Source organism: Drepanopeziza brunnea (assembly GCF_022702325.1).
Source record: "Drepanopeziza brunnea f. sp. 'multigermtubi' strain 214-2 chromosome Unknown ctg2, whole genome shotgun sequence".
NCBI lineage: Eukaryota > Fungi > Ascomycota > Leotiomycetes > Helotiales > Drepanopezizaceae > Drepanopeziza > Drepanopeziza brunnea.
The window spans coordinates 920,112-944,745 of NW_027094065.1; the positions used below are offsets into that span (position 1 = coordinate 920,112).

The window sequence follows — 24,634 nt, forward strand, 5'->3', positions numbered from 1 at the left end:
TGCTTCACCTGGCTGGACCGTGCCTTTCGGATGCTATGTAATCAATCCACTCCGCTTGCCGTCCCCGACTTCCGTACGGGGCAGTGACAGTGGCAATGGCCGGCTGGCAGTGGGGGAGTGGGGCGCAGTCACGCGGGAATATTCAGTCGTCGCGACGATGTACCGCCGAGCAGAAAGAATACCAAACACGAAGCTATTCGGAGAAGGATTGGGTGGGCAGACAGGCTAGCAGGATGGATGAATGGAGTGGAAGTGGAGTGGATTGGCGTGGAGGGGGGATTGGGGATTGGGGATAGCGGTTGGCTGGTGCCGGGCTGCAGGTGACCTCAGGAGAGCCTAGAAAAGGGCCGACCGAAGGGAAAGTATATATATCTATATCTACCTATACATCTATATATCTTATATAGGTATCTAATATATCTAATATATCTAATATATCTAATATATCTAATATATCTAATATATCTAATATATCTAATATATCTATGGAACAATAGGTCCCTATCACAGGTATTCCCTCCTCTTCCACCAACGTGAATTTCCCAACTGATGCTCTCTCTACAGGATTATTTGCTTGGCCCCGTGCCGCATCAACAATACCGTCTCTTTCAACTGCAACCCTCTGATCATCGTTGTGCTCCCCCAACCTCAATATCGGCCCTGCAAGACATGTCCGGTCGGGGAAAAGACATCCCCTCTCTCCCCCAGAAGCCATCGGAGAAATCTAAGGAGTAATGCCCGCCTGCGCGATGCCGCCATCTTGGCTGACGAGCTCTTCACGCACGAATAAGAAAGAAGAAATATACGGCTCCGCCTTCTAGAACCTGTACAGAACTTCGAGACGCAGTGCTGACCAAACCTAAGGTAGCATCGGGTCGGAACCCTATCAGAATAGAGGACTACGAGCTTCTACACCTTCGGTCAATTACGTCGTGAACAGATCCGTCACCGGCATCAAGGGCACCTTTGGAAAATTGGCTTGCATTAACAACGAACTACGTCTATCTAACCTCTCCTCTGATTTCCGTATGATTACCATCAAAAGAGCAAGAAGCAATAGCAAAAGGCAGCATCTCAAACCTCTACCCTCTGGTCATGCTCGTATCCACCCCCGACGCGCCAGGGGCAATAAAATGAAACCTTACAATAGTTCTGTATGAAGAGAAGAAAGCCAGGAGAAAACATGCGAATAGTTCTGCACCTATGCAAATGATACAGGTATCGATAACGAGATCGATGAAGCATCTCCCACAGCAGGTCCAGGGATGATAGGAGAGGGGAGGTTTGAAAGTGAGGCGAGGCGGCAGTGCAGCAAGTGATATCGCAAGACCAATCGATGCTTTTCTGTGACATCAAGCCGCCGGGTCTGGATTGCGAGAATCAAAACACCAGTGAGTCATGAGGAAGTCGACAGAAAGCAGAGATAATGGGGTAGTGGCCAGAGCTGTCGATTATTTACCATTCCTCGCCGGGTCGCACCGGTCCCATGCCAGTGGTCGAGGGATTGAGAACCTTGAGGTCTTCCTGACTGATGCCCTTCTGGGTGACATATCTCAAGTAGTTCTCGGCGGTCATAGTATCGGCACCACGGCTGTTTCGTTGGCCGAGTGGACGATTCTCGTAATTGGAAGCCATGGACGAAGCGATGCTAGAAACCTTGCTACCTTCAGCTGGAGCCAGTGACGCAGCTGCAGCGCCACGGTATTGTGGAAGATATCCTTGAGCAGTCGCGGATGAAACTGTTCCAGAAACCGGGGTGCCAATAATGGGTGCCTGGGTAACCTTTCTCAACATGCTCTGCAAGAAGTGAGTCGGTTGATCGGCGCTAGAAGATGTTAGCTGATCGCTCTCATTAGTAGCAAGTAGCTGTTGTGGAAGTACCTCTTGATGTCCTCACGGTCATAGGACTGGGAAGCCTTGGGTGGTGAACCATTGGCACGTGGAGACAGGCGGATGTCAACAGTCGACTCTGACTCTTGAGCGTCATCACTTTGGGATCTGATGCTAGCATCGCTAGTGCCCTTGATCGCATCATCTTTAGGTGGCATCCAGGAATCAACTGTGCTAGTATCACCACCGTCGTCGGACTCAGAAAAGAAGGTGGGATTCTCAGGTGTGACAGGCATCTCGCCAGCAGGCTCGCTGTAGGTGAGCTCCATCTGCTTGATCTTGGGTGGTGGCGATTTGTAGCCAGGGACTCCGCGCTCAGTGAACAGCGTAGTGAAGTCAATTTCATCTGGCATCGTGGTTCTGGCGAAGACTGGCTGGGTGACTGGCTCCGGGTTTGAGACGCCGAGATCATGATCTGCCGAGCGAGCTGGCGATGGGCTTCGATAACCAGCAGCTCCCTTCTCAAGAAACAGATTCTCGAAATGAAGGTCTTCAGTCTCCTTGGGAACAGCGGGCCGGACTATCGACTTGAAAAAAGGTGGTGGCCCGGTTTCTTTGGCAGCTAGAGCGGCATTGGTCTTGACAGGAGATGGGGGATAGAAGTCTCTTCCATCAAACTTGGGCAGTCCACTCTGGGCAGAGCGAGGTGCCTTACCCCAGTACAGGTGTCGAGCACGAAGCTCCTTCTCTGTCAATGGCCGACCGTAGATCAAGTCTTGGGGGCCGGCTGCGTGAGCATTCATGCCAGGAGGGAGAACACCAATTAGGTATGGGACTTGCGAGTTCGGACCTTGCTTATGAATGTTCCCATACAAGTGATACGACCGAGGAAGAGTGTATTGGTGAGTTGCGTTCCAGTTTGTGGTAGCCTTGGCCATGGGTCGAGCTTCGGTCTCTTCTTGGGTCTCTCTTGGCTTTGAGGGTTGAAGAGCAGAGGTAGACAGAGATGTTGGCTTGAGCTCTACGCTGTGCAGTTGCTGATCAAACTGGGATTTTGGACGTGGCTGGAATGGTGGGGCCATCGCAGCAGCCATAGACAACTTCGACTTGGACGACGATTGCTCGAAGCGCGCCGAGTTATTAGCCTCACCGTGGCCCACGATCTTAGTCGCAGTGTCTGGATGCAGGAGCGAACCATGAGAGACTGAGCGATTCAGTTTTTGTTCCTCTGAGGGTCCGCTTGTGGGGCCAGTGCGTGGAGCAAGGTTGACCGCTGTGCCTTCTTGACCAAGGTGAACCCGAAGGAGTGCTTCCATATTACCGATTTGGGCAAGAAGAGCGCTGCGTTGATTCTCCATCATAACTATGTCAATCTGATGCTTATTGTCTGCCAATTGGCCTTCAACCTGCTTGAGATAACCACGCATAACTTGAATCTGAGACTGCATGAACTCTGCGGGAGCGATGACACCAGGCAGTGGCATAAATGAGTATGGTGGGTTCTCGGGAGAAGGGGCCATGCCAGGCATAGCCATCATTGGGTGATGCTGGCCAGTGGCAAACATCATGGGATTAAGTGCGCCTGGGAACTGAAAGGGGCCTTGAGCAGGGAGAAAGCCAGGTGGTGGGTAGAAGTTCGGGTTTCCGAGCATGGAAATGGGAACCGGAAACGCAGATGGAGGAGGTTGAAATCCGTGCGGGACAGGGTAGACAAGCTGCCCATTGTACGAGAATGGCTTGGTTTGGTCGAACTGGTTGGGCGGTGAGATCTTGATGGGCTCTTGGGAGGAGGCTCGGGCCAAGGATGGGGGCGCCTTTACGGTTTGAGAGGCCATATCGGCTATATCTTGGGGCCGAAAGCTCCCTTGCGCAATTGGTGGGTATGTCGAAGGCAAGCGTGACTCCCAAGTGATGGGTTGAATGTTGGTGAGATCGGGCTCGGGGGCAGGTTGGTCACTGTTCCACTCAAGACGAGGTCGTACAGGAGAACGCGTGTTTGGCACGATGCGACCCCCAGCTGTGACTCGAACGTGGGTTGGTGACACAACGGCTCGATAGAATCGTTGGAAATTCTCCGATCTGTGTACAGACAAGCCAGTTGGCGCAGTCTGTGGTTGCGGGTTGGTTTGGGAGCTTGCGTGGGAGGTTGAGTGTGAAGATCGATTTGAGCAGTCGCGTCGACGAAGACCCCAATTTGTATCGTGAGGTGCTCGGGAGTCAGAATGCGGATGAGCTTCGCTCTGCTGCGATGAGTCGGAGATATTCTTTCTGCCGAGCGATTGAGACGCAAGTTTGTTTGTGATGTCCGCGAGGTGGGTTGATTTGTAGGTGATTTGCTCAGGTCTACGGATTGCTTCGTCGGGAATTTTGAAGATGCCGGCTAGGAGATACCCCGTCAGCAAGCTGCTGTATATATTCATCGTGAGATTCGCTTTGCTTACCAGTATCAGGGTGTTTGTTGATATTCTTAACAAGGCAGCACACGACAGGAAGAGATCTTCTGAAGCTCAGCAGCTCCTCGAGGGTGTAGCAACGGGGTGGGGTTGTTGGTGTCATCTTGTTATTGTTTCCGGTGACAGGACTTTTCGCATTTGAAGGCTGTGAGGCGCTCGGACCACAACTTCAGCTCTGACGAAGCCTCTGGCTACCACGAGGCTTGACGAGGATGAGGATGAGGATGAGGATCAGGATCAGGATCAGAATCTTGTAGACAGACTATTATCCAGTCAGCTCTTATTCAAGCCGTCTAGCCACCGCCCTGCGCAGCATCGCCGGGCACCACTGGTACATCAATGCAGTTCAAAGACTACAAAGATAGTGGGTATTGCCAGTATGCACAGTCTGGTGTGATGAGGAGATTCACAAAGAAAGGACTGCTTAGGACTGGGGTACAGGAAGAGCAGCGTAAGCAAAGCAAAGCAAAGCAGAGCGCGCAGTCAAACTCACCACAGCGGGAGCGGGCAAAGACCGGAATCGCAAGAAGGTGTAAGCACGCAGGGGCGGACGGACCTGGGATCGTATCAAGGCAGCAAAAAGGAATGTAGGGCAGTGGTGCTGGAAGTGTGTGGGATGATGTTGGATGGAGGGAAGAGAAAGGGGGGGGGGGGGGGGGGGGGGGGGGAGAGAGAGAAAGAGAGAGAGGGAGAGAAAGAGAAGGATCGCCGGGGCAGACAAGGCAATACTCTTCTTGTTGTTCTTGTCAAGTCAGGTCGGGCTAGCGGTCCAGAGCGGAAGCCGCGCCCAGGGCGAACATTGACCAGTCACGCCTGCCCAGTTCGGTTTCTACGGATAGCAGCCTCAGTGCAGCGCAGTGCTGCCAGCTCTTTGAGCCTTTTTGAGCCTCTTTCTCAAGAAATGAGTCCAGTCAAGGGCATTCCATATTTGAAATTTGATACTAGATGCTAGATGCTGCAGGCCGGAGAAAAAGAGACAGACTCTACTGTTCTTGGCAAGCAAGACATTGCGGTACGGTAGCAACTTAGAGAGAGCATGGAAGAATCAAATCTAAGCACACAACGACATTCGTTTCATTGCAGCAAAATACAACAAAGTCAAAGAGCATACGTGACAATCAGAAAGTCCAGGAATGTTCGGGCTCTAGCAGCAGACAACTGTCCTACATGTTCTATTAGCGAAGTCTTCCATCCACTACCTTTGTCTACACTTACAGTACATAGGTCTTTAGCTCAGTCAGTCTAAAGGTGCTTTTGCGGTTCAAAGGGTCTCACAAGGTTCGGAACCATAGCAGCAAACCCTAGGCCGCTGGATCACATAGCAGCCTGCCGAGCAGGAGAGCTCCATGAGCAAGCGTATTTGTTGGATTCATAGCTCTATCAATTGCTCAGTATTGTAGGCGAGATAATGGTGCTGCTCAAAGGGTGAACACCTCGATTCCAGCCACTAGATGTCTCGCAAGTCCCAGTGCAGTTATACCTCACCTCATGCTCAAATACTACCCTGAGCAACGGGATGACGAGAAGATTGCCGATATCATGGAGCCAGAAGAGAGCTCTTGTGTCTTTATGTGTCCCGACGTTTGGATGACGCGCATTGCATGTCGGATTGCTTGAAGTGAGGTCTTTGCCAGAAGCGAAGTTCGACCCCGTAATAGAATGTTCCACGTGATGTGATAGGATTGGGATGGTTGTTGCCAGGTATCTCAGGCTCTATCAGGCTCTGTCAGGCTCCCCTCCAAACACGACTTCTTCCCACCTCACCCACCTATGTACTTTGGCCGTCCACCACCAACATCAGCCAATGTCATAAATTTTGGCATATGGAGATGGAAGAATCCGATATTCAATTCCATCTTATTTTTCGGGAAACTCCGGTACGACCGACCGGTACGGCACAGAGGGCTTCCGGCATGCTGTTGCCCCTATGCATAACCAGACGGGTTCTGCTCCTCGTCCGTGTCGGCCAATACCCCAACTCCCAACTTTACTCCCCGCTCGGCCTCACAAGTTTGCATACACCCTCGAAAGAGTGGTCCTTATTATCAACCTGTTCGTGGCATCGTCCCAATGGACCTTTGCAGTCAACCAACATACCAGCGTATTGATTGGATGATGGAAAAGAATCGCATCTAGGTCGGGGCCATGATGGCAGGAGGGAGCCTATTGCCTGCTCTTATTGTTCGAATCGGAGTAAAATTATGATATACTCTTCATGTTGCTGCTTTTAATTGCGCAAATCCCGATGGGATGGGTCCTCGCCTATGATCTTTCTGTACTCATTCAGATGCTTTCGTTGTATTGTTTTGTTGCTTAAGCAGAGACGCTTGTAACTGCGAATTTTAATGCAGCTACCGATCGGTCAGCTACCTGCCTTAAATTCTGATTTTCTCGAACTGCTGCCACTCGGAGTTGAAGATTCTCAGAGCATTACGTTTGGTTATACATGCGAACAAAACTCAGCTGATATCGCATTCTCGGATTGTCTTTGGCCCCAGCGCATCCATTAGATGGCAGACCAGGGCCCTTCTCTGCTCGAATTCGTATTATATTCCAGCTATCAAATGCAAAACAATGAGGGCGCGAACATTTTTCTCTGGAAATCGATTAACAAATTCGTTGCCCAGCGCAAAGTACAAAACGTTGAGGGAATTGAAAATATCCGCACAACCCCATGAAAAGCATGGAAAATAGCACTGTATCCCCTGTTCAGCTCAGCTGAAGCCCCCAAACCCAAACCATTTTCTATCAGACATGTGATGCCCTGGAAATATCAACAAACTGGAACTAGTGCCTCCGTTGAACATTGAATATCGATTCCAGGTCTATTCGGAATGATTCTCATTCCTGTTCCAGTCCGCTCTATCTGCCATGTGTTGCATTCGTCCTTCTGAGATTCCACTTCTTCGATTACTGACCCCGTCCATTGCGGTCATGCTGGTTATTGCTGATGCAGTCGAAGTGGGGAATGTCTTTGTTTGTGGCTGCTGGACCATCCATCCACTATCATAATCACTCGCTGCGATGATCTCCATCAAGGTGTAATGAAACATTCCAGTTTTCAACTGTGTTACATAAACCTCTCGCGAGATAAGGAAGGGGCCCGGTATTGCGAGGTCTGAATCACGACCAACTACCTTTGTTTGATTAGCAAGGAACCTCCGGTCGTTGTGGCGAGGCCAACGTACAAGACAACGGGTACAAGACGCATTGTTCACCCAAACCCAATTCCGACAGTTGGAAGTTAACCAGTACTAGCAATGGTACTTGTAGTACCCTCCAGAACCACTCATGGTGCCGGGATTCTACCCGCTGATAGAGGAGCGGCTCTAGCCCACGTTGATAAGACGCGGGGAATGGGAGGCTACGAGAGTGTTTGGAAGAGTGGGATTTGGCACAGAGAAAGAAAAGAGATGGAAGCCCAGGATATCTGTGGCCTACTCCGTGATTCCCGGCTCGAGCTGCTCCCTTGCTGCCGCGGCCCCAACCTTGTCCTTCTACAAAGGATTGCGCGCAAATTATGGTCATGATCATGTAACGAACGAAGGCGCATTTCGCTTAATCCTTGGAAGGAAACTACGCTTCGAATTGAGTCCATCCTGCAGGGTTTAAAGATTGTCGGTATCCTGGCACCACAAAGTCCGCAATCCGCCCACTAGCCAGGTTGACTTTTGTCTACATATCGCACCTGACTTAGCAATTTACTGCATTCTTGGAGCGAAGCGGAGCGGCAGTGATATTCACATTATCGCAATCATGCTAAATCCATTGTACCAAGATAACCCCGACCCGCGGAAAGGATGCCCGGCAGCAGGCTGCAGCGAAGGCCCGATCACGATCAACGGCTTGATTCAGTTGCGCTGTCGTCGGGCCGATGCTGTCAGGCCGCTTCAGGCTTTCGGTACGGTATTACCGTAGCTTCTGATGCGGGCTTCATGACATACGTAGTACTCCATGAAGGGCTACAAATTAATAAACTCTTCTAGGTCTTGGGCCGCGAACAAACTCAATCACTTACTTTACTATTAATGGCCGTTGGAGGGGGACGGGCAGTTCAGGGGCGGACCAAAAGGTGATTCTTCAAGGGTTTTTAGCCAACAGGCGTCTCCAGAAGCCTCTTTTGCCACCATCTTGAGCACTGATTTGATCCCTTCTCTGGCTTGTAAACTCTTAAACTGGAAGAGCTGTCCTCATACTGACATCCTCAATGTGAACACGGCAAGTAACCTACCTATTAGTGCAGGTATGTCACAATGAGAACAAGTTCTAGTCAGTCTACCAGCCAAATCCCTATACCTACCTCTGCCCCTTCGTGCTTTCTGTCATCGATTTATTTCTCTGCTTCCGGCCCCTGTGCTGCCCTTCGCCGCATCTTTTAAAAATCAATTCTATCCGTTCTTGCATTTGATAAGATAGGCTACTTATAGAGCGAGCTCTAGGTGCTCTTTTTTTCGGTGATCCAGAGGATGATGTCGCTAGCAGAAGCGCTCTAGGCGCTAATGATGGCAATAATCTCTATGAAAGGCATCTCGGCGATGCTTGAGCCTTGTGGTAGTGACCGGTCGGCTAGAAAGGTCAAGACGGGTACAATGATCTTGGCAGCAAACACTCTCCTCAGTCATAAACAGCACTCGTTAATGATCAGTCGATCATGTCGTGGGTAATATCCGCTGCTGTAACCTCGTTCGAAGGTTGGTCAGCTCCCTCGCCGCCGACCTCTTCATCTCTTGTTCCCCCCTCTATCTCCGTTTACCCCGTTCCTTTCTAAATCATGCCCCCTCTCCTTTCCTGGTTCTGCCATCTTCACATCTTTTTGTTCTGATGCCGCAGCTATTGCACCTCTAGATCTGATACTGGCATACTCGTAGGTATGTGCTGCCATCGCATTTCTTTTCACTGCCTTTATTTTCTTGAAATTCTCAAGTTAATTAGTCGTCGTCCACCTCACCTTAAGGGAGCCCGCCGTTGAGCGAACGACTATACAAATAAACGCCGACGTAAGCTGCATATACGTTGGGAGCTCAACCTGCTTTGGAACGCGCTGCATACCTATCACATAGGAAAATCTCACCAACAACTTGAATTGGCTACCGGAGGGCGGGGAGCCACACCCAACAGCACCCAAGCGATCTACATCAAAAGAGTGGCTGGCATAATAGCCCGTCACCCATTCACGCTCCCCTAGCCTCCTCCTCCTCCTCTACCTCTCTCCTCTTATGCTAGCTATTAAAAGACCTCTCCCATCCTCAACGTCGCAAGCGCACATCGTCCAATGATACAGGTCCGCTGCTTAAAGCCAAAAACTCGAAATGTGATAACTCGGGTTCTCCCCCTCCTTTCCTCCCCTCTCCCTGTCTCCCATCCCCCCCATCCAGATAGGTAAAGGCAGATCTGCTTGTTTCGTGGAAAACAGCGGCTCAACACTTGTTGGCTGACAGACACGAATTGACCGCACGGCACCGTCTCCACTCTCCCCCCCCAATCACGGACAGACCTTACGACTCCGCGGGAAAGGATGCATAACTTGCGTCGATGGCTCGGGGGGATCCCTATACGTTTTCTCGTAGGCCAGAGGCCGTGGGCAGAGTTACCATGCATCAGAATAAGTTGCTGGGAAGCGCCAGGATGCGCAGGCTCATCCGTTATGCCTCTGCTAGAAGTACAAGATCCCGATATTCTATAATCATTCGGGCAGTTCTGCTATCGGCAAGGACCAGGGCCTCTATACACAGATGGCTTGAGGGCTGGTGCTTGCACATGCACTCAGCCTGTCCTTTCTAGACTAGAAGCACTCTTCTCACAATGCGCCATCCATGCCCATGCCTAAGCCCCAAGAACACCCGAAAATCCCATGCATCTCCTCTATGAATACATGGCATGTGCGAGTCCGTCCGAACGAAACCAGGCTCTGAAGTCAGTCTCTCTATCGTCCGCCTTTCATTGCTTGCTTGCGCTTGACTTTTTCCATTGTTCGCTGGAGAGAGGTCCTAATTTCTCCCTTCGCGAAGGTGGAGAGATCGTAGTAAGTGGGTGCGATGTCCTATTGTGTACGTTAGCAGCTGTTCACAACCTGCAAAGTTCAAGGTTCATTAGAGGGTACGTACCAAGAGCCATTCAGGTCTGACAGTGGTGATGTTGCGGATGTAGTTCTTGGTGGTAAGCACGAACTCGTTATAGATAACCCACTCGCTATCGACGCCAAGAACCGTGCTAGGATGGAGCAGAACGCTCTGGTCGTCCTTCACAGTCTTGTAAGTTTTTCCAGAGGGGTCCTTCTTCGCAACCTGCATGAAGAAACCAGCGACAAGTGCTCGGCGGATGTTGGTGTAGTATTCCTTATCGTCGAAAGGTGTGCTGACCAAGTCCAATTCAGACTTCTCCATGATCCGCTTCAGTTGCTGGCGAACGTTGTCGGCGGACTGGAGGGCTCGCAAACTGAGGAAATGTGTGTGGCACCAGCCTTTAACATCTCTCTGCGCCTCGGGGCCCTTGAATGCATGGTAAACATTGAGCATGGTGAGGTGGTCGCCGTCTGGGTGTGCGAAGAGGGCTTTCATTTCATCTGCGCGTTTCTTTGCGCTAGCCGGGCGAACGAAGATTTGAGGGACGGATAGGAGGGCGGTGAGCGAGAGAATTTCGTTGGAGCAGTAGAACTCTGGGGAGGAGATGAGCATGACAGCGAGCGCTGGGTCAAGGGGAAACTCGGAGGCAAGTTTGCCGAGAGCAGTCAGATCTCCATCATCGTCGAGACAGGCAAGGTAATTGAGCTCTTCGAGGGCTCGCATAAGCGTCTCTGGAGCTGGCGGATCCATAAGATCAAAGTGTACCAAGTCATCGATCCCAAGTTTCTTCAGTTCCAGGACCGTGTTTGCCAGATTTGATCGAAGAATCTCGGGGTATGTTTGCTCTATCAATTCCTTCTTGAAAGCAGCTTCGGTGTACAAACGGAAACACTTTCCAGGTCGAGTACGACCAGCACGACCAGCTCGTTGTTGCGCCGAAGCCTTAGAGATAGGCGAGACCAGAAGGGACTCTACTCGAATACGTGGGTTGTAGACTTTCTGTTTGCTGAAACCTGGGTCCACCACATAAACAATACCGTCAATCGTCAAGGAGGTTTCTGCAATATTCGTTCCTACGATGACCTTCCGTCCGGGCCGACCTCCAGGTCTTGATGGTGGTGGTGCTGGCTCGAAGATTCGTTGTTGTTGCGCAGGAGGCAGAGTACCATACAGAGGGTAGACCTTTAATGGTCCAGCATCTGTCTCTCTGATCATCTCATCTGCTTCAAGAGCAATTTTCCTACATGCGTCCTCAATCTCCTCTTCTCCTGTCAAGAACAATAACACATCTCCTTCGGGTTCGGTGGCGTGAATCTGAAGAACTGTTCGTAGCGCAGCTTCAACATAGTCTCGCTCGGGCTCTGGCGTGTAAAAGATCTCTACGGGGTGTGTTCTTCCCGGAACGGCAAGAAGGGGCGCATCGTTGAAATAGCGCTGGAACTTCTGTGCATCAAGCGTAGCAGACATGATAACAATCTTGAGATCTGGGCGTCTCAACGCAACCTCCTTCAGCAAACCCATCAGGATATCGGTTGCCAGAGTCCGTTCATGAGCCTCATCGAGAATGATGCAGCTATATCTTGTCAAGTTGTGGTCGTGCATAGCTTCTCTCAGAAGCATACCATCAGTCATATATTTGAGCACCGTCTTCGGTCCAGTGACATCCTCGAATCGAATACTGTATCCGACCTCCTCTCCAAGCCGCACATCCATCTCATTGGCCACACGCTGAGCGACCGACATAGCAGCAACTCGACGGGGTTGTGTACATGCGACGAGCTTTCCGTTGAAATGGGGTAGGTCGTCGAAGAGTACGAACTGTGGGATCTGGGTAGTCTTTCCGGAACCAGTCTCTCCAACGAATACAAGGATTTGGGTCTTATGGAACATATCGAGAAACTCTTGTCTACACATACGTTAGATATGATCAAAAATCATTGATCGCAACCCACCTTTGCTTGTGAACAGGAAGATCTCGTCTCGTCTTGAGGATGTTGAAGTATTGGTTTGATAGAGGAGCGTTGTTGAAGGGGTTATTGGGTCCATCTTCGGCCTTGTGTGCCTGTACAGCCGTCGTAGCATGTCTCTTAAATTCGGACAGTCCTGTGCGAGCACCATTGCCATTGCTATTGCCATCATGCGCCGAGTAGAAACTCTCCTCTTCGTAATTATGCGCCAGGTACGGATTGGCCCTTGGGTCGAGACCATCAGTCTTGACCCGCTTTGATTTGGACATCTCTTGCTGATCTGGACGACGGTCAGTCATGGTGATAGCTGACGAGGGCAGGAAGTCTCTGGGAATTACTTGATATCGCAAGGCTGAAGGGAACAAGCTGTGGCCATCGATTTTTCGTCCCAATTGCTTGAACCTATCATCTCGCGCTAACGGAACAACTCTCGGCCCGTGTAGCCAACTCCCCCTCAAGTCCTGTCGAGAAACATATCGTACAAGTCAACCCATAATGGCGAATGCAGAGTCTCCAGATCCTTCGAAGGACCTCCTTCCGGTGCAAATCACAGAGGATGAAGCCGATCCCCTTGCGCCAGCTACAGATCCAAAATTGCCAACTCGCAAAGATGCCTCGTTGAAGGAGTTCATGTCCAAGATGGATGACTATGCGCCAATAGTAGGTGACGGGTATACGAGACTTGAGACGCTCTAACAATTTCGCAGATTCCTGATGCAGTGACCAACTACTATCTTACCAAAGCTGGTCTTGCTCCCCCACCTCAAACAGACCAAAGACTCGCCCGCCTCCTCGCTCTCGCAACTCAGAAATTTATTGCGGACATCGCTGCGGACGCTTACCAATACTCCCGTATCCGCTCATCTAACTCCTCAAATGCCAACAATCCTATGGGTAACCTTGGAGCTGCGGCCGGATTCCCTGTAGCAGGTCAGCAGGCCGCCGCGCCAGGTAGCAAAGAACAAGCAGGACGTGGTGGGCCTCTAGGTATTCAGCGTCCAGGCTACGGAGGTGGTGGGCAGGGCGGCAGCCAGAACAGGACTGTTCTCACAATGGAGGACTTGGGAATGGCTGTTGGCGAGTATGGTGTTAATGTCAAGAGGGGAGAGTTCTATCGATGAGCGAGTTGATGGGGATCCCGGGATGGACTGATCAGGGGCAATTTGAAGGACGGTATCGGCGGAGTTATAGTGCTTCTTATGGCGTTTTGAGCTTGCCTGGATTATGGCAATGGACAGTTGGGGAAGTGAGCTAGATCCAGTACCATGGGAGTAATTACAAGGGAACAATTACAAGGGAACAGGTGATAACATCTGCTGAATCTCAAAACTGGTAACCAAATATTTTGCGGCTAGCACATCTAGTATTCTTTCTCTCATCGGACGCTCTGCCGCCTCACACTTGCGATTCTGCTCACTCACTGACTTCTAGCCGTATCACTGGCTATTTCTACCCATGCTAGTTCGATTTTTCCCGGCATTCTTCATCAAGATATTCGTGCCCGAAAAGTCTCTGTGTGAAACACCCATTCTCGTACAGATCGCCCAGTGGTCGCTCCCATAACGCAATCCCATGTGCTGTCGGTGCGTCTATTTATTCTTGCTCTGCTTGTATGAAAAACGTTTTCTCGTCCTAGACTTCTGTAAGCACTGCTCTTCGTCCATAACACAGGCGTATCCTACGCTGAGAATTCCCCGAGCTTATGTCCAACCATGTCCTCGGTTATCACCACATCGTCGTATTTCTTTCCGTTGTGAACTTGGAACACTAGTCCCACGAAGTTTGGAAGAATAGTCGCAGATCGTGCCTGCGTCCTGATCGGTGGGATCTTCTGGCCGGGTGCTACTTTTTGGATGTGTAGACTGGTCGAATGTCAGGGGGTTGGGGGTAGCAGGAACTTGTTGACCTTACGGTACGATATTGGGTCCTGCAATTTGTTAGTGGTCAAACGGAGCGCTTTACAAACTATTAATTCGCATACCTTTCCATACGGAGCGTGCCAGAAGTGCCCGAGTAGGAATCATTGTTCTGGTGGTGCGAAGAAGTTGTAGTAAGGTGTCGCCGTCAAGAATTTCCGTTAAATTGATCCGGAACCCGGGGCTGACCAGCAGGGATGACAGCGCGCTAAAGACGCGCCAGATCCTATCACGTCTCCCGAGGCCCGCCTCTGCCCAGGTACTTAACAAACCTGTGGCAGTATCCGACCAAATTAACGACCGCTACGCAAACGGATTTCAGTACAAATTTCTCCCGAGTTTCTTGTCGTAATTGTATTCAAGATGCCTCGTGACTGTTCGTTCATATCTTTTCGTCTGCTTCTTACACTGGCTGAAAATGTATAGTGGCGAGTACTATTCGCATCCTCGTTGCTACCGACAGCCATGTAGGATATGAAGAGCGAGACCCCGTCCGAAAGGACGATTCGTGGAAGAGCTTTGATGAGGTTCTGTGTCTAGCGAAGGAGCAAGAGGTAAGTCCTCTAAACAGACTACAAGGCTCTTGACTAACTTCGTGTGCAGGTCGATATGGTTCTGCTTGCTGGCGACCTGTTTCATGACAACAAGCCATCTAGAAAGTCAATCTACCAAGTGATGCGTTCTCTTCGACAAAACTGTTTGGGCGAGAAACCTGTGGAGCTGGAGTTTCTTTGTGATGCCAATGATGTCTTCGATGGTGCTTTCAATCATGTCAACTACGAGGACCCCGATATCAATGTTGCTATTCCGGTTTTCTCCATCCACGGCAATCACGATGACCCTACAGGAGACGGTCATTTATGTTCTCTCGACCTGCTCCAAGTCTCGGGACTGCTCAACTATTTTGGACGCACACCGGAGTCTGACAAGATCGATATCAAGCCGGTCCTTCTGCAGAAGGGTAATACCAAGCTCGCACTCTACGGCATGAGTAACGTCAGAGATGAGCGCCTTTATCGGACATTCAATAGTGGCGGTGTAAAGTTCTTCAAGCCCACTGTTCAACCGAACGACTGGTTCAACTTGATGGCTGTTCACCAAAACCATCATGCCCATACCGAGTCCGGATACTTGCCAGAAGGATTCCTGCCCCAAATGCTTGATCTTGTTGTCTGGGGTCACGAGCACGAATGCATCATCGATCCGCGTCGTAATTCTGAAATGGGCTTCGACGTTATGCAACCTGGATCTTCAGTGGCAACATCTCTGTGCCCAGGAGAGGCAGTGGCCAAACACGTTGCTATCGTCGAGATCACAGGTAAAAACTATGTTGTCAAGAAGCATCGAATCAAATCCGTCCGGCCATTTATTCACGAGGAGATAGTTCTTTCTCAAGACGATCGATTTAAGAACTTGGCAAGAGTCAAAAATCACAAGAGTCAGTTGACCAAGAAGTTGGCAACCGTTGTCAATGAGCTCATTGCGCAGGCAAAGGCGGAGTGGCTTGAGATTCAGGATCCAGATGAACCTCCAGAGGAGATCCCTCTGCCACTCGTTAGGCTCCGGATCGAGCATTCGGCACCAGACGGTGGAAAATTTGAGATTGAGAATCCTCAGCGGTTCTCCAATCGATTTACTCAGGTTGTGGCAAATAGGAAGGACGTGGTACAATTCTACAGAAAGAAGACAGCTACCCGTAAGCCCATCGTCCTCCGAAAATGGCAATACATGCTGACATTATCTTAAGGAAATGCCAATACCGATGATAAGGACATGCCTGATGCTGAGACCCTAGCTGCTATCAGCAACGATAATGTCAAGGTGGGCAAAATCGTCCAGGAATTCCTTGCGGCACAATCACTCAAGATTCTCCCTCAAGAGCCTTTTGGAGATGCCGTTACCCAGTTTGTGGAGAAGGACGACAAGCATGCTATGGACACCTTCGTCGTCGATAGTCTTGCTACCCAAGTTCGGGAATTGCTAGAGTTGGGAGAAGACCATGAAGATCTTGAAGAGGTCATGGGAAGCTTGCGCGAGAAGGCGGCTGCCGCATTCAAGACTGGTGCCAAGAAGACTAAGAGAAAGGGAGTTTTGAAGCCAAAGCCCCATGGCTGGGATTCTGATGCTGAAGGTGAACACTGGGAGGATCAGCCTGGAGCACATGTCTTTGTGGAGGATGACGAGAATGACAGCCCGAAAACAGCCACAAAGCGTGGTGGAAAAAAGGCTGTGGGTAGCGACGATGATGACGAGCCCGTGGTCTCGGCTAAGTTCAAGACGAAAAGTTTACCCAAGAGAGCTCCAGCTAAGAGAGCTCCAGCAAAGCCAAAGGGGCCGGTGAAGCCAAAGGCTCCTGCGAAGCGTAAGAGGGCTCAGGATGATAGTGACGACGACGAAGTCATAATACCTGACGATGAGCCGCCTCCGGTAGCGAAATCACAACCACGAAGAGCTGTCGCAACTATAGCGAAGGCTCGACAGACGCAGCTCAGTTTCTCTCAGCCTCAGCCTAAGTCGCAAAAGGCAATTGAGTTGAGCGACGACGAGATCTCGGATGAGGATGCATTCGAGCCGGTCGCTTCTCCTAAGAAGAGATGAGTGAAATGGATGGCTCTTGACTTGCGCACTTTTGCTCTTAGCGACTGTAAATTTCGGTTTGGAGGGAGCTATGGAGCAATCTGGGATACGGAAAACTGGGAAAATGATTTTGCATTTGGCGCGGGACGACTTGACGAGATTCGCATGACCACTGGTCGCAGTAATACAGATGGCATGTAGAGGGATAATGTACACTTGCTGGGCCTTTTACACTTTCCACTTTCTCAGTTGCCGCATGTCGCAAATTCCGCGTTCGCCGAGTGAGTAAGAGCGGAACTAGTAGTATGTGAAATGGCCTTGGCGACTATGTTTGTCGACCCCGTATACCGTATACCACTCTCCCCGCCGAATTGCAACAGCCTGAGAGTGCCTCAAACGTTTAAATTTCCACTTTAAACCCCCTGGTTACCTTAGCCTCAAGGGTGTAATACCTAGTTACGCCTGCGAGGTATCGAGTTCCGTATCCTCTGGTTTAAATGAGACCTTGGCAAGCTGTGCGCGGTGGAGACGGGCAACGGCGACAAGTGACCGATTGGCAGGAATTGATGACTCAGAAATGCCAAGTATCAAAATCTATAGCGTTTGAGCAGCCAAAATGAATAAAATTGCATTGCTATTACATCTTGATATGCCAACATGTCTTTGCCCACCTTTAAAACTCCATTAAAACTACTAGAGCCACCAGAACCGCCTTTAGCAAATACCTCATGTAGCTCTGAAGCTAGCTTTAGCTTTAAAAGAAGCGCTAAAAGCGTTTTACTAGTAAAAAGAAAATAGAGCAACGATAAGCTTGTTTTTAGAGTAATACAAATACGTAGTAAGAAGAAATCTATACTTAACGATAGATAAACTACAAACTCATATCGGACCGAATATACACGTACCACGGTACAGGCCTAAGTACTACGTACGTAGTAGTACTATTACCCCTCGAGGGTGCCTCAAAAGTTTAGTTTCCACTTTAAACCCTCTGGTTACGCTACCCTCGAGGGGTAATACTTTCGCCTGGGACGTAGTATATTCAGACGGGATCGAGCCTAACGAGGATGAAAACGCTGCTCCAGCTCTAAAAAAAATAGAACTGAATATGGGAATTGATCGAAAGTAATGGAAAGTATAGATTTAACTGGAATTAATATATAAATATATTCATTAAATCGAAATTAAATTAAGATAAATTATAAAAGGAACGAAAATATTGAAATTCGATCAATTCTGACCTGTATCAATTTCTCGACGTTGGATTCTGCTCGCTTAGTCATCTTTTTTCTCGCTTCTCTACCTTAGTGACCCCACCGCGCATGGCTTGCCAAGGTCTTATTTAAACCGGAGGAAACGGTTGATCGGTTTAAATGATAAAATCCCTTGCAAAATTATGCTTTCGACATGTACTACTATTAATAGAGGAATCGGCTCTCAAAGGACCCAGTATTACTACTACTTACTGTACATGTATTCAGGGGGGGGGTACCGCCGAGACATACTACGTACGTAGGCTGGGGAGACAAATGCGGCATTTGGGATTCGAGAGGACCCGGTGCTTTTGGGACCCATTAGAGAGGGGCTGGACGAAATGACGGTACGTCGCATGAAGGTCCGTTCAGAGAATACTCCGTACATTTTGACGTCTTGTCTTAGCCTTTGACGTCGATGAGGAGGAGGAGGAGGGGTCGAATCGCGGTATGTTAGCTTGGAAGAGTGTTGATAGGCCTATAAATCGTAGAGCGGTGGTTTCTAAATAGCTCAAAGCCTTGTCAACTCAATTGCACAGATTAAATACTGACCTAAAAGTACTTTTCAAGACTGGATTCTTATACCCCCCCCCTCCCCTCCCCCCCAAAGAATTGCTACAGCATGAGGGTGGCTCAAAGGTTTCAATTCACCCTACCCTCAAGGGTGTAACAATTACGCCTGCGACGTAGTACGTTGTATAGTACGTTGTGACGAGGAAGGAAAGAACTACTACGTACAATACAGGAGGGCCGAGGTCTTGTGCCGTGGGGCGGCCGCTAGCCTCGGCTGACTAATCCTACAATAAACCAACCCCTAGAGCCCATGCCAAGACCTCCAGGCCTGCCAGGACCGTAACACCTAAACTGGGTCCGACTTTTAATAGTGGGCCTTGACGTCGCAACTTTTGGGGCCCTTCCCTAAAGTGGGCGAAAAAATTATGTCCCGCGAAAAAATTATGTCCCGCTTCAACGCTAAAAATCGCGGGGAACGTAGACACTTATATTGCTTATAACATTGCTCACAACGCTGCAATAATATATATATATATATATTTAATAATGTTATTCATTCTTAATTAAGCTACGAAAAAATTATTTCACCGCGTGTCCCTTGAATTGAATTAAGAGATGCTACAGATCGAATCGATATCGAATCTTCTTTCTCTTCAAGCTCTTTTTCAGGCTCTTCCCACTTAATAAGCATTATTTTTGCTAAAGGAGACGAAGGTAAAGTATTTAATCTTTCATCTTCGTCGTCATCGCTAATTTGAATGCAAGATAATAGGTTTTGTCTGATTCGAAAGCGTTTTTCCTTTGTAAGGATTTGAGGATCGATTGAATACGAAGGGTCCGCGAATGTAGCAAGATCTCTTTCTTGAACTTCTTTTAACGCAGCTTCTTCGTTTGCAATTGCGTCTCGAAAAGAAATCAGATCAATATTATCAGCTTCTAGTTCTTCTGCTGTAGGTTGCTTTTCGCGGTCTCGAATAAGGACTTCTCGTTCGGGTAGAATGTGTATAGGAATCTCTCGACCTTGTTGCTTATACGCTTCGTTCAACCATTTCTTTCGCTCTTTTTCGGCTTTCCGATCAAGAACTCCTTGATTATAACGATCGTTTCGAATTTTAATCGTTGCTGACTTGAGTTTAGCGTTCGCTATCTTAAGACTAGCTTCTTGCTTTTTTATCTCTATAGCCTTGACTTTTTCGAGTGCTTTAGAAGCTAGTATATTCCTTCCCGTTTGCAAACTCGACCTTCCAATCAGCTTTTTCCGATGTGTATCGCGCTGAAGCTTTTAATTTTTATCGAGTTTTGCTTGATCAAGGCTTCCTCGTAACAACCAAGTCTCGGTACCTTGTTTCGCGATATCGAAGCGTTGGCGGCTAAGAGAAGAAAGAGCTATTCTGATCTTATCGTTCAGATCGTCGAGTTGCTTTACGCAATCTTGAAAAGATTGAGGAGGTCGAGGTAGCGCAAGAAGAGGTAATTCGTTAGGTTGCTTATCGATTGAAAAAGAATATTCATCTTCTTCTTCAAGATCAGACGTTTCTCCGTACTCGAGTATATGCAATCCCGCTTCTTTCTTACTCTTTTTACTATACTTTTTCAATTTGCGTTGAATTTAAGAAAAGCTGATCGGCCACATTCTTGCATCTCGAAAAGCGTGTTTGATATTCCGAGTTGTAAAGGTTTGCTCGCGAATTTGAGGAAGGTCTCGCATAAACGATGAGATAGTATATTCAGCTTCGAAGCTTCGAATAGCATCTATGATAGCACATTGTTGATTATGTTTCTAAGTGCGAAAGCAGCCGACATCGAAAGGTTGTAAAAGATGAGTTTAATAAGAAGGGAATTTAATAAGCTATATACGATTTTGTTTAGCTAGTAGAATGAAATTTGAAGCTTCGTGGCAAAGCTGATTATTAAGTAATAATATCATCTACGGTTTATCGGGTCCTTGATCGGTATGCTTAATAAAGTGCTTAAGCTACTTTATAGTAATCCTATCGTTCGTATAACCGGATTCGGAAACAGTGACAACTTTATGTCTAGTCATCTTTTCGGAAAACCAAAACGCTATAATTTGCTTTCCGGGCACAATAATCATTAGAGGAATAGCTTTTCTATCGGCAAGAATAGCTTCGATCACAGTTACGGATAGTCGATTTTCATAGATTCTTGTATACATCTCTTTGATTCCGATAGGTACGATAACTTCTTCTCCGGCCGGCATACAAATCCGCGCGCCTTTCTCATCTATATTTGCGATTTTATGCTTATCTTTAAGCCCAATTCCGCAGAACTGGATAGCAGGAACAAGCTCGGTATAGAACTAGTTAGAGAGAGATTTCTCGGTATGCATATCGACGCGATAAGATGCGATTGGTTTAGTCCGTATAACATAGAGTTCTGCCGTATTTCTCAACTAAGATTGAAACCAACGCTAAGAAGGTTCTGGCTTATTTTCTTGTATTTTAAAGTAGCAAATGCATCGATAAAGCATACGCTTAGTAGCTCCTTTCTCTCTTTTAGTTGCTTGATCTGCGGCGTAGATCAAAACAGCTTTGTGCTGTGCTGCTGATAGAACTATAGGCCTCTTTACTTGTAACGCTTTCCCTTCTTTCAATCGAGCTTGTTTAGCTTGATACTTATTCTATCTTCGCTTTAAAGTATCAGGCTTCTCTATCATATGAATGCGACTCGCAGTAAGAGGTGTTTCGGAAGGGTTTTCGAGGAGCTATTCGAATGCTAGCTGTATTCGCTTATGTTAAGAAGCTTTTAAGAGCTTCTGGTATTCAGAATTAAGATCAGGAGGTGCAGGAGCGCGCGCGCGTTTTTTGCCCATTTTTATTTAGGTACGTAGGTCAATGTTTGATGGAAAATGTTGTGTTGAAGTGTTGTTGAAGTGTCTACGTTCCCCGCGATTTTTAGCGTTGAAGCGGGACATAATTTTTTCGCGGGACATAATTTTTTCGCCCACTTTAAGGAAGGGCCCCAAAAGTTGCGACGTCAAGGCCCACTATTAAATAGTAGTACCACTGTAAGAGAGTATTCTCCTGCCGGAGCTTGGTAAAACACTTCCTGCCTAAAAGATCAAAACCTATCGTCGCGTGCCCGTCGCGTGCCCGGAGATACAATTTGGCAGATATAGAATGACCGTGGAAGGTCAAGGAGGCTAAAAACAAAGGAGCTGTGGGCGCTAGACAGCTTCTGTTTCGTCGATTGATATTACCGGTATTAAAGACTGAGGTTGCTGCAGGCTCTTTGTGAAATTAAAAGTTTAGTTGAGCTTCGATCGGCCCTTGCAAAGTTCATCGCTTAGCGAGCGCCGTATCACATGAAACGAGTTGATACGAGAAAGAAAAGGGGGAAGAAAAAATACGTAAATAGTAAACCATATTTATTTGCGACAAATATCGTACCTAGTTTCAAGTTTAAAATCATCATATTTATAGATTCGCAATTAGCTTTTGAAAAGTAGTTATATACCTCCAAAGTCGCGCAACATATTTGTCTATCATCAACACAGTCCGGCACTATCTTCTTTATTGCTACCCATCTACTTTTTGAAAAAAACACTTTTTTTTATTGATCTTCAATTCAATTGATCTATCAATATGCGACTTACCAACGCTCTTTTCGCTGCAATTACTTTTGCAATCGCGGTTGCACAAGATCCTGAGGGTGAATTTCGCAGCGGACAGCTCTATTTCTGCCAAGACCCTGACTTTCATAAATGCCAAAACATCACTTATGACCAAGATAATTGCGGTAAGAACTCACTTTTCCCTTTTACTTTTTGATAATTCTGAAAGCTAATATATATAAAAAGTTGACCTCGAAGACTTGGGTTTAATGGAAGTTATGACCGGTTTCAATACTTTCGGCTACGGATGCGAGTTTTACGGGTGAGTAGATCACTATTACTATCCTTTAATTTAATTTGATTTTAAATTGCTAATTGAGATTAGTGGGGACCAATGCGTAGTCAACGACTTTTACTTCGCCTTTCGAGGTAATATCAGCGATCTTCTATTAAGCGAGTATAGCAAATCCAACGACCGTATTACTGCGTTCCGTTGCGGCACATAAAATATAAAGATTTATCGCGACATCGAGAGTCCGAGACACGATATCGAAAGATACAAAGCGATAAACAGCAAAGGAAGGTCGTTTTATTATCGTCAATAAGATCTTTTTAAATAGGTAGTCTTTCGTTGCTAAGGAATTACGATTCTATTGAATAGCTCCGCTTCTATACAAAGTTTCGTCACAAACAAACCAGCTTCTAGAAGTGATCTTGAAAAAAGCAATCTGCAAGCCTGCTTCGGTGACGTAAAGATTAGCAAGTACTCAAAGTGATGTTATTATTATTATTTGATCGCCGGTAGCGAGCGTTCGTAACTTCGTATCATTAACGTATAGCGCACGTAGCTTCGGCAGTTGCAAAACAATCAGTAAAAATGGTACTTGATTTCTGTGTGTCCCTCAAGGTTCAAGGGAGCTGACTCCTTCTAGAGCTATATAATAGTGTTTACATCGAAGTTAGGGGCTCCCTGAGGGCATGCCATGCCACGCTAAGCGAGGTATGCTCATCCGTGCCTGAGATAGCCGAACCGGCTATTTCCCTCCCGACTGCGTCGGGTCGATATTGATGTCCCGACAGTCATTGTTATTGTGTTTATTAACGTCGGGCGGGTAGCAAGCGAAGCCTGCCTCATTAAGACCTCTTGTAAGGTACGGCGACGTGCCAAGCTAAGAATTTACATACAAGATAGCCTTAAAAAGCAATCTGAGATAATGCAGCAAAAGCTATCATGGTTTGCACCCTTCTTTTACAAATAAGATGAATCATAAGGGGAAAGAGACCTTTCGTTTAAAAAAAAGAGAAGCTATCAGAAAAAGAAAGTAACGCAAGTATAGATTGCCGCAACTAGCTTAAAAACATAGCTATATTTAAGTTGCAAGACGATTGGTATCGAAGCCGGACCGAGGTTAGCCGTATATACATATATATTGTACATATATAATGTGCAAAAGCAGACCTGCAATGCACATTGCAGTTTCAACTTTCCAGTACTACAACCCTATTTACCGCCCCACGTAGCGGTTAGGTACCATTGCATAGCATTGTTTTGCCGAGGGCCCTTTGCTGACGTAAGAGTATTGCTGCTATCTCCGAAGTATCTTGATTTTTGGTCGGCGATAACTTGTTTTATCGCCGCCTGGCTAAGCATATTGTAGTCACCAGATCGATATGCATCCCCGCAGCTGACGATGGCGGGGTGGCACCGGGGGGTTTCGGTTAAGAAAACTATAAACTGCGCATATAAGTACCTTAGTAGTACTAATAATGCAAAGAGGAGAAAACAAAGCGCTTTTGAATCAAACTGTCCCTCTATATAAATACATGTCGGACCTAGTAAAGGCCCATAGATCGTAGAGCGGTGGTTTCTGCATGGCTCCAAGCCCTGTCAACTCAATTGCACAGGCTAAATACTGACTGACTTCTTATGTACTACTAGTAAGTTGATTAGTTTAAGCCTTGGTAAGATCCTTTGCCAAATTATACTTTCGACATGTGCTCATGGCAGGGGCTAGTAGGGGGTGGGAGAGTATTCTACCGGTACCGTGGTACTACTTTACCAAGATGCTGGGATGTGCAGTCCAGGTGACAGCCAGTAGACGTGGTGATTATGTCATGACCGATGGCTTGCGAGAGGATTATCGGGATTTGGTCGATGGTCTACTTATCTGCCGTTCGCGAATCGCGGGAAAGTCCAGCGAGATGCGGGGAAGTAGGTTAGGGAATGGTAACGCCCCGCCATCCTTGGCCTTTGCCTGTGGCTCCTGTCTTAGCATAAATTCCATAAAATCCCCCACGCTATCCATCCCTCGAGCTTCACAGTCTCTCTTCTCCCTCCTCTTCCTCTTCCTCTTCCTCTTCCTCTTTCTCTTCCTCTTCCTCTTCCTCTTCCATATACCCAACATACCCATCCCCATCGCCTCGGGCAAAACCACAACAACTCATCTACTCATCTCAAGATACCTCTTGCACTTCCCTCCCCTCGAGAA

At 47.9% G+C, this 24,634-nt stretch overlaps 6 protein-coding genes across 6 annotated transcripts; 3 read left to right on the forward strand and 3 right to left on the reverse strand.

The window, feature by feature from the left end:
• Positions 1 to 1,455: 1,455 nt before the first annotated feature.
• Positions 1,456 to 4,386, reverse strand: L3040_001481 (uncharacterized protein; the record flags this gene model as incomplete). The annotated part of the gene is made up of 3 exons (XM_007293038.1): positions 1,456 to 1,825; positions 1,882 to 4,210; positions 4,272 to 4,386. 3 exons carry the CDS (start codon positions 4,384 to 4,386, stop codon positions 1,456 to 1,458), a joined length of 2,814 nt encoding a protein of 937 aa, XP_007293100.1.
• A 5,820-nt stretch (positions 4,387 to 10,206) lies between these two features.
• Positions 10,207 to 12,611, reverse strand: L3040_001482 (uncharacterized protein; the record flags this gene model as incomplete). The annotated part of the gene is made up of 3 exons (XM_007293039.1): positions 10,207 to 10,323; positions 10,388 to 12,251; positions 12,298 to 12,611. 3 exons carry the CDS (start codon positions 12,609 to 12,611, stop codon positions 10,207 to 10,209), a joined length of 2,295 nt encoding a protein of 764 aa, XP_007293101.1.
• A 196-nt stretch (positions 12,612 to 12,807) lies between these two features.
• On the forward strand, positions 12,808 to 13,433 carry L3040_001483 (uncharacterized protein; the record flags this gene model as incomplete). The annotated part of the gene is made up of 2 exons (XM_007293040.1): positions 12,808 to 12,972; positions 13,020 to 13,433. The coding sequence occupies 2 exons, from the start codon at positions 12,808 to 12,810 to the stop codon at positions 13,431 to 13,433; spliced, it is 579 nt and encodes a 192-aa protein (XP_007293102.1).
• Positions 13,434 to 13,901: 468 nt separating this feature from the next.
• L3040_001484 (uncharacterized protein) lies at positions 13,902 to 14,336 on the reverse strand (the record flags this gene model as incomplete). Its single annotated transcript, XM_066156764.1, has 4 exons — positions 13,902 to 13,944; positions 13,995 to 14,174; positions 14,224 to 14,239; positions 14,294 to 14,336. The coding sequence occupies 4 exons, from the start codon at positions 14,334 to 14,336 to the stop codon at positions 13,902 to 13,904; spliced, it is 282 nt and encodes a 93-aa protein (XP_066012783.1).
• A 255-nt stretch (positions 14,337 to 14,591) lies between these two features.
• L3040_001485 (uncharacterized protein) lies at positions 14,592 to 16,826 on the forward strand (the record flags this gene model as incomplete). Its single annotated transcript, XM_007293042.1, has 4 exons — positions 14,592 to 14,604; positions 14,655 to 14,782; positions 14,832 to 15,924; positions 15,976 to 16,826. 4 exons carry the CDS (start codon positions 14,592 to 14,594, stop codon positions 16,824 to 16,826), a joined length of 2,085 nt encoding a protein of 694 aa, XP_007293104.1.
• A 5,350-nt stretch (positions 16,827 to 22,176) lies between these two features.
• On the forward strand, positions 22,177 to 22,651 carry L3040_001486 (uncharacterized protein; the record flags this gene model as incomplete). Its single annotated transcript, XM_007293044.1, has 3 exons — positions 22,177 to 22,330; positions 22,392 to 22,467; positions 22,531 to 22,651. The coding sequence occupies 3 exons, from the start codon at positions 22,177 to 22,179 to the stop codon at positions 22,649 to 22,651; spliced, it is 351 nt and encodes a 116-aa protein (XP_007293106.1).
• Positions 22,652 to 24,634: the final 1,983 nt, after the last annotated feature.